General features: G+C 41.8%; 1 protein-coding gene across 5 annotated transcripts in view; it reads right to left on the bottom strand.

The window, feature by feature from the left end:
- The window catches only part of SPATA6L (spermatogenesis associated 6 like), a 497,016-nt gene that overhangs the window by 71,392 nt on the left and 410,399 nt on the right, over positions 1-15,225 (bottom strand). For all 5 annotated transcript variants that reach the window (XM_085632931.1, XM_085632940.1, XM_085632934.1 and 2 more), the window contains 3 exons: positions 6,609-6,878; positions 2,864-2,975; positions 1,667-1,710 (listed from right to left, as the gene is read on the bottom strand). In XM_085632931.1, coding sequence (XP_085489057.1) covers positions 1,667-1,710; positions 2,864-2,975; positions 6,609-6,878 — 426 coding nt within the window. The remainder of the gene's footprint in view (positions 1-1,666; positions 1,711-2,863; positions 2,976-6,608; positions 6,879-15,225) is intronic.

The raw sequence follows: 15,225 nt of genomic DNA, 5'->3' as shown, positions 1-15,225 counted from the left end.
AGCAGTGCCGCAATTGGCCCCTGGGAGCTGTGCAGTGTGCCCAGTGTCAGAAGAGGAGCAACAAGGCGGAGACCGCATCCGCAGGTAAGTGCTTATAATTTTGTTAATTCCCCCTCACCCCTGCCCCCCCCCCCCCCACCATGGTGTTCGCGTTGCCACACTGCTAAGAGGAAAGAGCAGCCATCCCTGAGGGAAAAGAGATGCCGTCGCAGTCAGGTGCAGTGAGTGCCTTCACAGGCAGGTGCAGGAGAATTGCGAGGGAGTCCATGGGACTCGCTACAAGTCCTCCAGGTGGCTGCCCTCACAGGACGCAACAATAGTGCACCATCTTTTTGTGTTGCACCCTCAGTGCGCCTCCAAAGGGCCTGTAATATGGTGTGGGCACAAAGGCAAAAATGATTCCATCATTTGACTGGGGCCATGCCCCTTGCAAATGAAAAATGCCCACTGAAAGAGCTGACGCTACATGTGCACCAGCACTCTCAGTATTACAGAAGGGGTCGTACAAGCGTCTGCTGCCCCTTCTGTAATACCAAAGTGCCCCGGGGGTGTCCAAAGCAAACGCACAAGCTTGTTAGGCCCCCGGGGCACTTTCCAACAAAATCACAGGTACTATCGGATTGCATCAAACTGGATAATGAAATGAAAATCCCATACAAGGAATGCAAGCTATTGTCTACATATAACAGAATTGTTTGTTAACCCAGGGGATCTGTCTCCACTTACAAAAATGGATTGTAGGCTTGGTTTTGGCCATGTGCAAGAATGCTAGAGATCAGATTGGATTCACAAAGCACACACTAATAATTTACAGACTAATTATACAGACACGCTATGGTCTTCATCCAATCACCCTGAATTTATGGCTGCAGCTACATTCATTCAGAATGCAATCAAAAGGAGAAATGCACTATGAAATGTTTTTCATTGCCGATATTTGTCCGTTTATCGATTGCATTATTTGTACTTTTTTGTACAAAACATGTTTATATGGGCTATTAATATTGTATCCACAGTTGAATACATTTTTCTCTTGACTGTATATATTTAAATCAATTTTAACTGACATTTCAGTTATGAATTGTTTATTTTGACGCATTATTGTGTCTTTTATTGTCACTCTTGACAGAATAAAGAAATTTGATGATGATGATGATAGTTAATTACACTGCCCGGCCTATGAAAGTGTCTCCAAAGCAACTTTCCCAGCAGGGGAGCCTATGCTTGGTGCTTGCTTGCCAGGGCTCCAGAAGGGCCTTGCTGGTAGGCTTGGAACGCAGAGGTCCCTGCTGGGGAACTTGCTTCGAAACGCTCAGCCCCTCACAGTGCTTCTAAAAGGAACTGTGCTTTGGGTCTGGGCTTTTTTTTTGCATTTTATTTTTACCTTACCACGGAGCAAGGGATCACCATCCATCAATTGCATAATTGCACTACACGGGTGAAAAAACGACAAGAATTTCGCTTGTTTTGGGAAATCGTCCAAAATTTTCATCGACCCTTACATCTAAGGATATACATCGGGTTATTATGCACGAAAGCAGGTATATGATTTCCATTAAAGCACGTTTGCTTGGGCTTTCATAGGTGTCTTGATATGTAACAAAGTCACCGAATATCAAAGGAATACATGTAAGATAAAAGCAGCATTTTGAAAAGATTAATGTACCTTTCTTGAATCGTTTGAGTTTTCAATACTCTCAAATGATAATGCTGGAAAGACAAAAAATGGAAAACTGTAAGTTTTTTCAGTTTTGTGATATAAAGTTACCATTTCAACAGTAGATCCAAAATAGAAATGAGATGACTTTTGATAACTTCTGGATTTCAACTTCACATACTCAGCACCAGACAGCACAATCGGCAATACTCTTTCACCGGTACCACACAGGATCCTATTCCAATAGACCTTTCCTATGCCTTCTTTAGAAGCTGTTTCTGTGCATGTGAACATACATTTATGCAAAACACTATGTGCTATTTAAGTGACCGTAAACAGACATGTTCCTTTCTCTCTTCATAGAAACGATTAATTCATCCGTTACTTTCTAGACTGGAACAAACTTTCATACCCTATCAAATTGTCTGCACTTTCCAGTTTGACTGAGGTCTTGCTGAAAAAGCCTGCAGTCACACCGCATGAATTCTTTTACTTGTATTAGTGTTTGGTAGGATATCTTTTTTTCCTATAAACTTACCCTCTAACAATCCCTTTCAAGGATGTACACTGAAACAGATAAGCCTATTTTCATACTCTTTCCCTTAGTCAATTAGCATCACTTTTTTTGTTACCATTAGTGACTTGGTTTAGGGCTTTTCTTATTTTTGTAAAATGTTATCATATGATTTGTTGATCCTTGCGCCCCGAACACCTCTCCTAGAGCAAGTCTTTCGCATGACCCATACCACCGAAGACTTTTGCGAGCATACATTCAAGAATCCTTTGGTTTGTGTGATCGACCTGAAATAGCGTTATGGGAGCTTTCCTATAGCATAAAGTAAATGTGTTAATGTATTTGACCCCTTACCTGCCACATCCGTATCTGTCTGCACCTACCAGGATTGCTCATGCTGCTACCTTGCCTACTGTGGAAGACTCTAGATTGACCCTCCGGTAAGGTTTCTTGCACACCCATCTAAGGATGCTCTGATCGCAAACTGTCTAACCCCATATACTTTAAGAGGATTCACACTAACCCTAGTTGATGGCAGTCGACCACATACTGTGTTTTATGGTACTCACAAAAGGTTTTAGCAATGTTTGGCTCCCACAAACACTGATTTTGTGAATTATCTTTTATAAGTAACCAAAAGAAACGCACAATAATTCAGTCTAATCAACGTATTAATTCAACATTCAACATACCTCTCTTTACTGGTCCTTCAAATGAGTTGCTCCTAGACCTAGAGCGGTTTCTGGAACTATGCGGCCGCAATTGTGATGAAGATTTCTCCCCAACTGGTTTAGAACTGTCTACCTAAAATAATTAAATTGCACACACTTACTATATAAGCTCTATTCCAAAGAAGTAATACTATTTTGCAAATAAGCCATAACAAAATATGTACTGACAAATGCATATTGAATGAAAATTGGAATCTTGTGAAATGGTTTATTTGGAAGTACCATAAATATTAAAAATAACTATTAAGCAGAACCAATTACAATTTATCCCTTACGTCACATTAGTTTACATGGTAATATCATGTTTACTGTCTGTAACTGTCCTTAGACTTGCAGAGTATGCAGTTTACAACATTTTAAACCTGTTCCACTAACAGGAGTATAACTGTTCTATTAGCTATTAACATGGACGTAAACTGTAGTCAATGGAAAACTGGTCAGTCAAGTGGCTCGTAATGGACCAACAACAATGTGAAGTGCATGCCTGCGTAATGCATTACAGCAGTTTGTTCCAAATAAATGAACATGCACTGCGTATAATGTAAGGATTGCGCTCCAGTTCTAGAGGTATGAATTCCAACGAGATTTCATAACTGTCATGTTGTAAAGCACTCCAGTGCTTGGTGTGGAAGTCTGATCCTGATCTAATGTACATATCAACCACAGGTATAATGTATGCAGGGTGGGCGTTCTCCTGTAAAAAAGGCTTGTAGAAGTGGTGCAGTAAAATCTATGAGATTTCACTGCGTCACTTCTACGAGTTCACTGCGCCAAATCCTTACGACTGCTTCACAGCAGGCGTAAGGACTGATGCAGGCCCTTTTACATTGGTCTCGCCCATGTGTAATGACACATTGCTGGAGTTGCGTTTGTTTTGCGACACACTCACGCAATGCATCATTACTGCGCCTCCAGATAAGTCAGGATTCCTGACGTATCTGGTCAATCCTTGCAACATGGAGCACCATACTGTAAATACGGCGCATCCAATGTGTCACAAGGAGGGCGCAATGAAAAGTTTTGCATCGTGTTTTCAACCAGCGGTGCAACACATTTTATAAACAAGGCCCTAAAGGTTGTAGGGACTGTTATCCTAGACTGAATTCATGTGTACAGCTCCAGTGGAAGCAGGGACAATAATTATAGCATGTATGGATGTAACATGTGCCAGGAAGAACAGCTATAAAATCACACTGTTCCAAAACCACCGGATCAATGATAAAGCTCTGCATGCATGAGCTTTGTGCAGGGATGAAACCATGGCCTCACACTAATCCAGCTCACTGAGTGCACTGCTAAAGCTCTGTATCAAAGAGACGGATTGCTGTCGCTCTCGTGGAATACAATCCCTCCAGACCTTTACATTGTGAAGAGCACTTTGCTGCTGTGGAGTCTGTCCTTCTGACTGGTGTTACTAACAATGGACTCACAAAGCAATATGAAGTTCTTATAAACATCTAGGACCAAATAAAACGAGTGACCACCTTAATGATGCTGCATTCCCACTAAGCCCAGGTTATTCTTCTCAGGTAAGTGGGGAACGTAAAAGCAAGCAAGCCATTGGCTCTCCCTCTAATTTATGGAAACCAATTCATTTAAACCAGAAAGAAATATTCATGGTCTGGGGACACAATGAATTGACACTGCAAGTAGAAGCGGGAGTTGTTGTTAAATGAGCAACTCATCAAAGGAGAAGAACTAGTGGTGCTTTTAAAAGAATAATTCTTGATATAGAAAATGTCTCTTTGATGTGACCAAAGAATTAAAAGATCCACTTTAAGTGATACATTAGAACCTAAGACGTATTGGAAAGAGGGGTCAGAAACTAAGTAATATTTTAAACAAGTACAAGAAAAACAATACAAGTACAAGCTAAAACAAAAAAACAGATCAGAATGTAACTAGATACATCTCCACACTATCATAAGAATCTTTAAAAAAACACAGTAGAGCAATCTGTTAAAAGCTGTCTTTAAAAGAGAAGCTAAAAAGCACCTTAAATAAGCATTGTTTATCATGTGCTGTCTACTGCAATAAAAGTCACAGCACATGATGAGATGAATGCCCTTCCACTTTCCTCGGTTCATTTCTGCTAGAAATGTGGTCAACCTTTCCAACAGCTACACAATGGTTCCCAAAGAACAAGGCATAAAACAATCTTCAATTGCTTCATTCTCTGATGGTTCATCATATTGATCTTAACAAATGCCTGTGAGCTGGTATTAGAACTTCACACATGAACATGAGTTGAGCAGCATCATGATTCCTAGATTACGTGAAATACTTGTTTTTAAACACTCTTTAGGGTAATTTTGCTGACACAAATAGACCACTGTATCACAGGGTTTTCAAAGTTTTCTTCAGGTTGACCCTCCCAACAATCACTTGGAGAATCGAGTTTGCTTGGTACACCATGAAGGCAGCAAACACATTTGTGTCCCTTTAGAACCGCCTCTAAGAGAAATTGCTTTGTAGCCAACTTATTTTAAACTCATTCCTAGCTAATGTGTTTCAGCTATGCACTTACGCTGCTTATAAAATGGATTTATCTGTAAAGACTTTTGTTGGATTTTAATGTCTACGAGTTTCAAGTCAGAATTTCTCTTTGGCACACATGGCCATGTACTGTCAAGAAAAAGACGCGACACCTTTGTATATAACTCGTGTGTTAGAAGAAAGAGACACTGGGTTATCGAGCTTTAGTTGTAAATGGATAAGTATTTTTCATTTTTAAGGCTAATTAAATAACTGGAACTGGCCTCCTAAAATTAGGTCATCTCATGATAATTATTTTTTGTTTTAAAGAACACAAGATCATTTTGTTGTTGGGGAGCACTTGAAAGTTGAAGTTAGCCCTTTTAATTCTGGTATTCAATCGGGTAATTGAATTCCTGCACTTAAAGGCTCCAGATTTTAACACAACACGCGTTTAAAGTTCAAATCAACACATAGTCTTCTACGGTAATTGAAGGGAAAGCTGCAGGCAATGTCTCTGTAGCCATAAAGTGATATGTATGCCTTGCTTTTTCTCTTCTGACAATATTACCACAATACTCCCACAGATAGACCAAACATTCTTTGTTCCCTCCAGATGACTAGATGGCTATGCTTGCAACCGTTGTTTACAATCATGATCTATTGATTGCTATTAAAAATGTAAAAAAACAAGTAGCTTAAATGCCTCCTTTCTAAGCAGAAAGGCAGGGGGATGCATTAACAAGTGAGAATGGAGAAAAGAGGGAGGTGAAGTAGAGGAGTTATTATTAAATCAGCATTAATATATCAGAATGTAACAATTCCAGACTCCTATAAATTGTAGTATCCTTTAACTTGATTCAACTCATTCTTGCTACAGCCAAAGGAGAAAATACAGAGTCATTTTTCCAGGATTCAAACTTATTACTTAATGACTACACTTACAGCACTACAGAAAGATCATTAAACAACAGCAATTTTGTTGGCTAATTAAGGGGAGTCTCTTCACAAATGGGTGATGGACTAGCAACACAGGTTGCTAATTTATAGAAAGAATTTCATCTCAATTACTGGATGAGGAATCTCAAAAGAACTTTACAATTAAGGTTATCAAAAGAAGTCACTTGCCAAAATAAGACTATTTGGACAAGTTGTATTTGATTGATTTCTTCTCATTCAATGTACTTCTGCATTTACAGGATAGGCACTGAAAAACGAATAAAAAACTTACATGTCTGACTACAAATGGAGGCCTTGCATCTATATCAGACTTGAACTCAAAGTTCCCCACACTCAACTGAGAGAGCCGTTGCTGGTTATCATTGCTAAGTTCACACATCCGCCTTCGGGTGTACGGCGAGGGAGACCGGGATTTTGAGGATTTTGTAGCCTTGGAAAAATGTTTGTCTTTAGTTTTTGTTGTGCTGTGTTTTCTGGGAGAACTACTTTTTTTTCTTCTCGACGATGATGCATCTCTTCGGCAGTGTATTTTGCTTTCCTCCTATTATAAAAAGGCAGAAAGAGAAATATTGTTAGGAGGCCTCTCCACAAGTTGCAATTCTCAAGGGTAGTCGTAAGGATCACGCTACTTGAGGTTGATTCACAACAGAATACTAAGAGATAAATTAATTACAGATATTGGTTTAATTGAATACCATTCTTAAGAGTGGACGTGAATAGCAATTTTACAATCAATTTTCTGAATTAACTAGAGAGCTTATAAATATTCTTCTTAAAAATGTACACTGCTACTGAAAGAGCTTAACAATTCACCCAGTAAGGAGCTGCTGCTTGGTATATTTGACATTTCGATGGTCCACTGGTTAATTTGTGGTAAGGCAGCTTCATTGTGGTATAGGTGATGGCAACCGTAATTTGAAAAAAAACTGAAACAACTGTACTGTGGTAAATGTTATTCTACAACAGGATTTCTCATTGAATTCACTGAGTTTTCCTTTCATGACCCATGCTGCACAGAGTAGTGCCCATGCAACCTTATTTTCCAAAGTTATGAATTTGGTAATGAAAGAGTATTGATTATCCAGTGGCTTCTGGACAAGAAGATCACAGAATGCAGACAATAAAAGCATTGCATCCAAGCAGTAGAAAAGCCTCAATCTAGGCCAATAAAGGTACCTGAAGTCAGTGGCGGCCTCTACAAAATCAAAGTGGGGGGGCAAATGGGAGGACTGCTCTTCTCTGGCTCTCCTCCCAACAGTCACTGGGGCACAAGCACATGCTCCCCACCCAATCCCGGCGCTGCTCTCATGCTATACTTAGCATGACAGCAGCACCAGTATTGGCCTGAGTGGCCTGGTTTGTTGCTCAGGCAGTGCCTGGGAGCCTGTGGCTTTTCTCCAACCTGGCTGTGCAACACAGCTGGGTTAGAGAAATGTAAGTGTGCATGTCTGTTTGGCCAGCCTAAGACGGCCAGCCTAACTGACATGTGCACTTTACAATACCCATCACTCTTCCTCCTTGCCATGGTCCAGCCCTGCTCGACAGAGCAATTGGCAGTCCGTCAGCGGAAAATAAAATGATAATATTGTTTTATTATCATTTTACTCTTCACTAACTGACTGACAAGTGGGGCAATGCTCCTCCGCTATTACAGAGAAGCAACCCCTGCTGAAACTTTAGAAGTCACACATGCCTTGAGATGTTGTAGTAATGGGCATCTAATTGACAAAAGCAGAGGTACATAATTTAAATGTCTCTTTGAGGCACACGGGGAGCCCGTTTTTAAAGGGTCTCATGCACATGACAACCACTTTTACCAAACATCTGTTACAAAGCTATAGAAGAGGTTATGGGGTAACAGACAGCGAGATATTTCACCAGTGTGTCTCAATCTAGTCTATGCAACCCCTATCCAGTCGTCTTCTTTATCCTCAGTATAGCATAATCAATCCCAGAGAACTGCCTTACAACATCTATGAAGGTTCCAAGAACACTCTGTTTTGTACTTTTTGTCATCCGAGTTGTGTGTCTCAATCTAGTCTATGCAACCCCTATCCAGTCGTCCTCTTTATCCTCAGTATAGCATAATCAATCCCAGAGAACTGCCTTACAACATCTATGAAGGTTCCAAGAACGCTCTGTTTTGTAATTTTTTTCATCCGAGTTTACAACCCTCATCCAAGATGATACCTAGAAACATATAACCATTCAAATCTCAATCTAAGGTAGGCTTTTTGAAATAGAATTATATTTATCCTCTGTTTTATGAATTCTTGTATACACCGTCAAAATGAATGTATTATTAGTTGCCTCTTTAGCTGTCACCACTTGCAATTTATGATGATGGGACACTTTTACCATTGTAAATTCTCATGAGTGATCTAGAATAGAATCCCCCATAAATCATATTAAACTTCAAGAGACCCATAGATTTAGTGAGTGTCTCAAGCTATATTGTGGCCAAATTAGACTTATAGTCAAGTGTTGATAGTAATATAACTGTAACGGCTGCATCTCTTCATTTATATATGCATTCCTAGTCTTGTGGAACAAATGGAAGGTATTCATCAAGGTGAACATTCCCTGTGGCTATGCTTGTAAGTGCATAGAAATGCTTTGCAGAATGTATCAACAGGTAGCTTTAATATAAATGTTTACAGTGCATACAGTAATTCATGCTGTATCATTTTACTGTGTAGCTGACTAGCCATTTTGTTTTCATTTTGGTGACAGCCTTCAGAGATGGCTTTAACTAGCAGTCTGCTGCTTGTTCATCAAATCTTTTTCCAATGAGGCATAAGCATACAACCCTTTATAGCTATCTGATTGTAATTTGTTTTGTATATAGTGCAGTCAGCTTCTTTCTAGCCTGCTAAAGGAGTTGCAGCATTACAATGTGGTAAATAATTTAATTACCGGAACTTAATTTGATGCGGAAAATCTATAACAATAGCTCAGTAAAATAAGAGGCAGAATCCGTGGTATTAGAGGTTCGGAACGGGCTTTATTCCATAATCAATTTAAATCGATGAGCTCCAGATTCCATCACCACGAAGGTTCAGGAAGTGAAGACCGTACTTTATTGATAGGTAATCATTTTTATACAATAGGCATTACAGTGAAACAAATGCAGGAGGCGTAACAATTGATAGTAAAGATAAAACATTCATGCGTAGCAAAAGTGGGTGTAACTGGGCGTAACTTAAAGAACGTCATCAGGTATGATGTCATAATAGGGTGGTTCCATGAAAGAATTTCGCAATGTCAGCAGAAATACTTGGCAGAAATGCGCGCGCAGCAGCATGACGTGTGATTGACGTGCAACTAGGGGGTGAAGGGGACTTGACATTTAGCTCTACATGTGGCGACAGAAGTCTGGAGGGTCAAGTCAACCTAATCCCAAATCATATCTAACATCCTATGTTTAAAGAACTATGTTATCCAAAAGAGAGGCCTTCTTGGAGTAGAATCTTATTCTATACTGACTATACTGACTGTGAGTGCGTGTACAAGCGTCTAAGTGTCTACACTAGATGCGAGGGCAGGAATCTTCCATAGTAACAGGGCTATGAATTACTTGCATAATGACAGAGAAGCCGGGTCCTTTGCTCGGTAGCTGGAAGAATGTTTACTTAAACTACTAGACAGGAATGCATTGGGTAGGGAGCGGAGCAGATAATTTCGAAGGTGAAATACAGTTTTTGGCAGGCAACAGGCTGATGTCAGGCACCGTTAGCTGCGCAGAGAATGAGGACAAAGTTCATGGATACAGATGCGAGCTCAGACTGAAGCTTTCAGAGGCAGAAGGCAGGAAAAGCTTGATGGCAGAATCAGGGCCTACTTGCCTGGACTGTAAAATGGCATGAGTGAACCATATAGAGCCGGTGGCCTTTCATACTTAGGAATGGAATATCCGGCCCATTCATGGCGAATCTGAAAGAGGACATGTTGGCGGTGGACACACATGTGTTTGCGTCTTCATAACTGGAACTGGAGGGAACATACATGTACTTGTGATTTATACATGAAACCGTTGGGGTCCAAGATAGGGGACATAACTGACCAGAAAAATCCCTATTTCCACAACAAGCTAACCTTTTACCTTTCTCATAGGAGTCTTCTCTCTGTTAACCAAGAAAATAGGAGCTTGAGTAAGAACTACTGTAGACAGAAACTATGGTGGTAAGACGAACAACGCACTTTTTTACTTTTTTTGTGTGGAATATTTCTTTACTAGTTTTTAGATCAACAGCAAAGTCAGTAGCAAACATTGCAATTATGATAATGAACAATAGGAGAATAAATGTGTGCCTTCTGTACATGATTTCCAGAAGGCTATGCAAGCCATCCCTTCGGAACGGGAAGCCCAAGGCCTCGGAGAAAATTTCCATTACACCATCCCAGTAAGTAGCAAGCTGGGGACATGCCCTTACCACGTGGTTAAAATTAGCCGTATTGTCTTGGCAGTGGAGGCAAGAGTTAGGGGTCCCTGGGTACATACCCGCCGGTCTCTTGGGGGTGAGGTAAGTGTGGGGGAGATAGTTGAACTGTATATATTTGAGGCAAGAATTCCAGCAAACATGTTTTGGAACCCCCAGGCACCATGCACATTGCTTGCCTGTGAGTGTGGTGGCAGGTGCTGTGTCCTAATAAGCACGGAGGGAATGAAGTAGTGTCCCCCTTTCCATGCGTAGGGAACTGTACAAGCGTGTGATTGCATGATGGTCCAACTGTGTGTCACAATCACATGAAAGCATATCATGGTTTCCAGTTCATCGTATGTACTGTCCCAGACCCTGTGCAAATGCCTAGTAAGTGAAGCATAGGTAAGGAAGGATCCCGGCGATATTCCATAGTCGTCCACTAAGCTCTCAAACAAGCGTACGCTCTTATTTTCAAACATGTCGCCCCAAATTGTAAGTACAAACATAAAAGAAGTAGGTTGCCTTCACCAACACAGTGAGCAAGAACCCAACGGTTGGATACGGATGCTTTCTACTGCATGTCACGTGGGGTCTTTTAGACCAAGGAGGCCATCTTTAATGGCAGAGACACAATATTGTGTCATGTTTCATCATAGGCATTCTCTCCCCACTCTGGTAAGATGGTACTACCAGAGAGGACTCAACCTCCACGAAGACTTGGCGGAAGGAAGGAGTTCTTACATAAAACTTGCAGGACAAAATCGGGATCCAATAAAAATAAAAATACCTTCAGGAACCTCGGTTATCGCCTTTATTATTGAGGACCTGAGGTACACTAAAAACAAATCAAATGATGTAACCATAAGAGAGTAATGTCACTAGTCCATCTTACTGTCTGCCAACATGTTTCTGCCCATATGGATAGCCTAATAGGTCTGGGACATTCGTCAGGGCTGTCGGATCCCTATAACATTATTGGGTGTCCCCTGTGTCCCAACATGCCAGTGTGGGGGAATACACCTAATAAATAACCCAAGTAAATCCTCCTTGGGATACTCCTATGCTCAATTCGTCGTACACCTGCACATGGGAAATCATAATACAGAGAGAAAGGTAAATGAACATATACTGGTGTGCTAAACACAGATATGTCAGAGAGCACAACTTAGTGAACCACATGTCTTTAGTCGCAGGCATCCTTCTCATGCTTATTTGCCCCACCCAATATGTGCACTTAATTGAGAACTTCTCGTGAGCGCGGGTGGATCATAAAACAAGGGTCCCCCCTCTCTAGTAAGATGGGGTATCACAAAATTATAATATATGTAGTAAAAGCTCCAAAAGTCCACACAATGCATGCTAACCATAGAACCTTCTATGTGGATTTCGGGGTTCGGTATCCAGCACTATGAACTATGTCAGCTAAGATCATTAGTGACAGTAAAGGATTTCGGGGTTCGGTATCCAGCACTATGAACTATGTCAACTAAGACCATTAGTGACAGTAAATGTAAAACGCCTACTCTTACCCTAGACTTTAGGGGATAACAGAGACTCGGTCAAAGGAGGGGTGATGGCCTTCATAGTCGCACACTAATGTAGCAGGGGTACATAAAAAAGGAAGGAGATCATAAATTGAACAAACATGATAAACAGAGCAACTTACAAGGTACACAGTCACCAGGTAAGGATTTTTCCATTCAAGGCACGACTATGGCTGCTGTATAAGAATACAACTATAACAGAATTTTAAATAGGGGTTTCAAGCAATCACATGGTTGACGGCAAAGGCTCCATCTGCCAACATTATATGCATACATAGACCCTGAGCTAAAAGCTCATAAAGGACCCCTTGCACATGGTAGCCCCTCAGCCATTCAAAGGTACTGCAAAGTAAAGGTTCATAATTAAAAGTTGTAACACAAGGTACCATTATGCATTGTGTTAGACTGTGCCAGCTCTAGAGGTAAGATGGCAGAAACACCAACAGTTTCTCAGGTAGAGAGCCAAACTGCCCCGTTGCAACAGTTCTGTGACGATTGTTTGTTTGGGGTGATTATCCCTTGATTTAATAGATCGGCTGTTTGCAACTGCAGAGCAATATCATTCATACATGTTAAGTATAGTAGATTAATGGTCTGCATGGTATTTTATTTGATCATATGCAATCCTGAACCGTAAGATGGCCGGTGGGTCCCTCGTGTGTCGTGTATATGCCTTGTGACTATCATTATATTTTCTGAACTGTTGCAAAGGGGCAGTTTGGCTCTCTACCAGAGAAACTGTCTATTGTCTCAAAGATATACTAGGACGTCATCTTCGTACATAGACATTATATGCCAGTGGTTGTCATCTTCGTACATAGACATTATATGCCAGTGGTCGCCGGCGCAGATTCCCAATATCGAGGCATGCATCTAGGTGCGAACACGCAAGTGGCTCCATAGCTAGTGTAAAAATAATTGGGGACAGGGGACAACTCTGACGTGTGCCACGTTCGATTTAGATAGGGTGTCTGTTTTCACCCAGGCAAGAGGCAAGTTATACAGTAAAGCTATCTATTTGAGGAATTTGTTTCCTATCCCGAACCTACCAAGGACCGCCATCAAATACTCCCACCCCAGGGTATTGAATGCCTTCACAATGTCGAATGAAACAACCCAGGGGTGAGTGCCCGATGTTCAAGCCCAGGCCAGAAACATAAAAAGGAGACGTAGATTTAGAAACGTGTTCCTGCCGGGTATAAACCCCTTTTGATCAAGGTGTATTACATGTTGCACATTGGCAATCAGGTGGTTGGCCAGCAACTTGCCAAGAATCATATAATCTATATTTAGTAATGAGAGAGGGCAGTACGACCCCAGGAACAATGGATCTCTATCAGACTTGAGCAGTACTACCAGCACTGCCTCTCGTAGGGTGGGGTGAGTATACCCGCAGTATAGGCCGCGGCATCGACCTTGAGTAGCAATGGGGCAAGTTGTGATTAAAAAGCAAAATAGAACTCGGCAGGCCAGCCATCTGCACAAGTGTCCTACCGCGCGTCTTTTGTTTGATCATGTTGGAGATTTCGGTTTCCGTAAGGGGAGCCTCCAAACCTGTATGCGTGGGAGAGTTAAGTTATCCAGGAAGGATACAATCTGTGTTGGGTCTATCGACTGTGGGGCCATCTATAGTTTTCCACAATACATACGATAAGCGGTGTTTATGGTATCTTGAGAGTTAAGGATAAGGCCTATATCATCTCGTATGGCAGTGATTGGGTTCCTGGGCGAATCTTAGCACAGAAGCCTCGCCAAAAGCCTACCCGCCTTGTTGCCCTCTGCATGTTTCCTTGCCAAATATTCTCTGTAGTCTAGTGTGCACAGCCTCTCTAGTGTGGACCTGTATGTAAGACTTGCCTGAGCCAGCAGAGCAGTAGATGTCTGATTCCAGGGCACTAATTGCTTGTATCGCTGGATATCTGTTTCTAGTGTGTGGAGTTCTCTGTGTAAATTCTGCTTGGCTCGGTATACTCCTTTGATAGTATGGCCACAGAGCACAGCTCTGAACGTGTCACATTCGATACCAGTACTCGTGACTGAGCCCTCGTTGTCCTGGAAATACGATGGGATTTTATCGGTCAGGTCAGAATGAAATGCCACATCACGCATTGCTTCCGAGGGAAGGCACCAGGTGGGTATACGTGAGCGACTACACCCCAACACAGCTGAAGCTGCAGAGGACAGTGATCTGAAAGGGTGTACCCGAGGTATTCAGCACGTTTAACCTTAGAGAGAGCGTCAGGACTTCAATATCAAGATCAATCCTAGTAGGCAGGTCATGGAGACCCGAAACGTAGGGTACTCCCTGGTCATGGAGTATAAGCTGTGCCAGGCATCCATAATGGCCCGATGTTGTAAGTGATGAGTTAGGGAAATGGATTGCGCCTCAAGTTGTGGGGGCAGGAGCGGTCAAGAACCTTGTCTGGTATACAGTGAATGTCTCCTCCCCAGTATCAGGGTGCCAGTGAATCATGTAATAGTACCAGAGAAAGAGAATGTAAGAAAGGTGCCTGGTTGGTATTGGGTGCATTTAGAGAGATGAGGGACAATGGAAGTCCGTCTCACAGTCCCTCCAGTAGGATGTACCTCCGTTCTGGGTCGATTGTAGTCGACAACACCTCAAGAGACACCTCTGGTGCCACCCATATGAGGACCCCTTGGCATACCTAGAATATGTGGTTCCCTCCAATGTGGCCCTCCAGCACCTACACAAAACTGAGATCAAGGGCAGTAAGGTGGGCATCCTGGAGGAGAGCTACCTGGATTTTACGTCAACGTAAGTATTGGTAGACACAGTATCTTTTCGCAAAGCTAGACAAATCACGCATGTTCCAGGTCATGAGGAGAAGGGGGTCCCCGCTAATGTAACATTAGTACCCATTGTAGCCTATGTGAGTTGTCAATCTCGCATCACCCCCCC

Source organism: Triturus cristatus, chromosome 2_1 (genome assembly GCF_964204655.1).
Source record: "Triturus cristatus chromosome 2_1, aTriCri1.1, whole genome shotgun sequence".
In the NCBI taxonomy this organism is placed as follows: Eukaryota; Metazoa; Chordata; class Amphibia; order Caudata; family Salamandridae; genus Triturus; species Triturus cristatus.
Note: the sequence above shows the minus strand (reverse complement) of the source record. Positions and strands in the feature narration are given on the sequence as shown.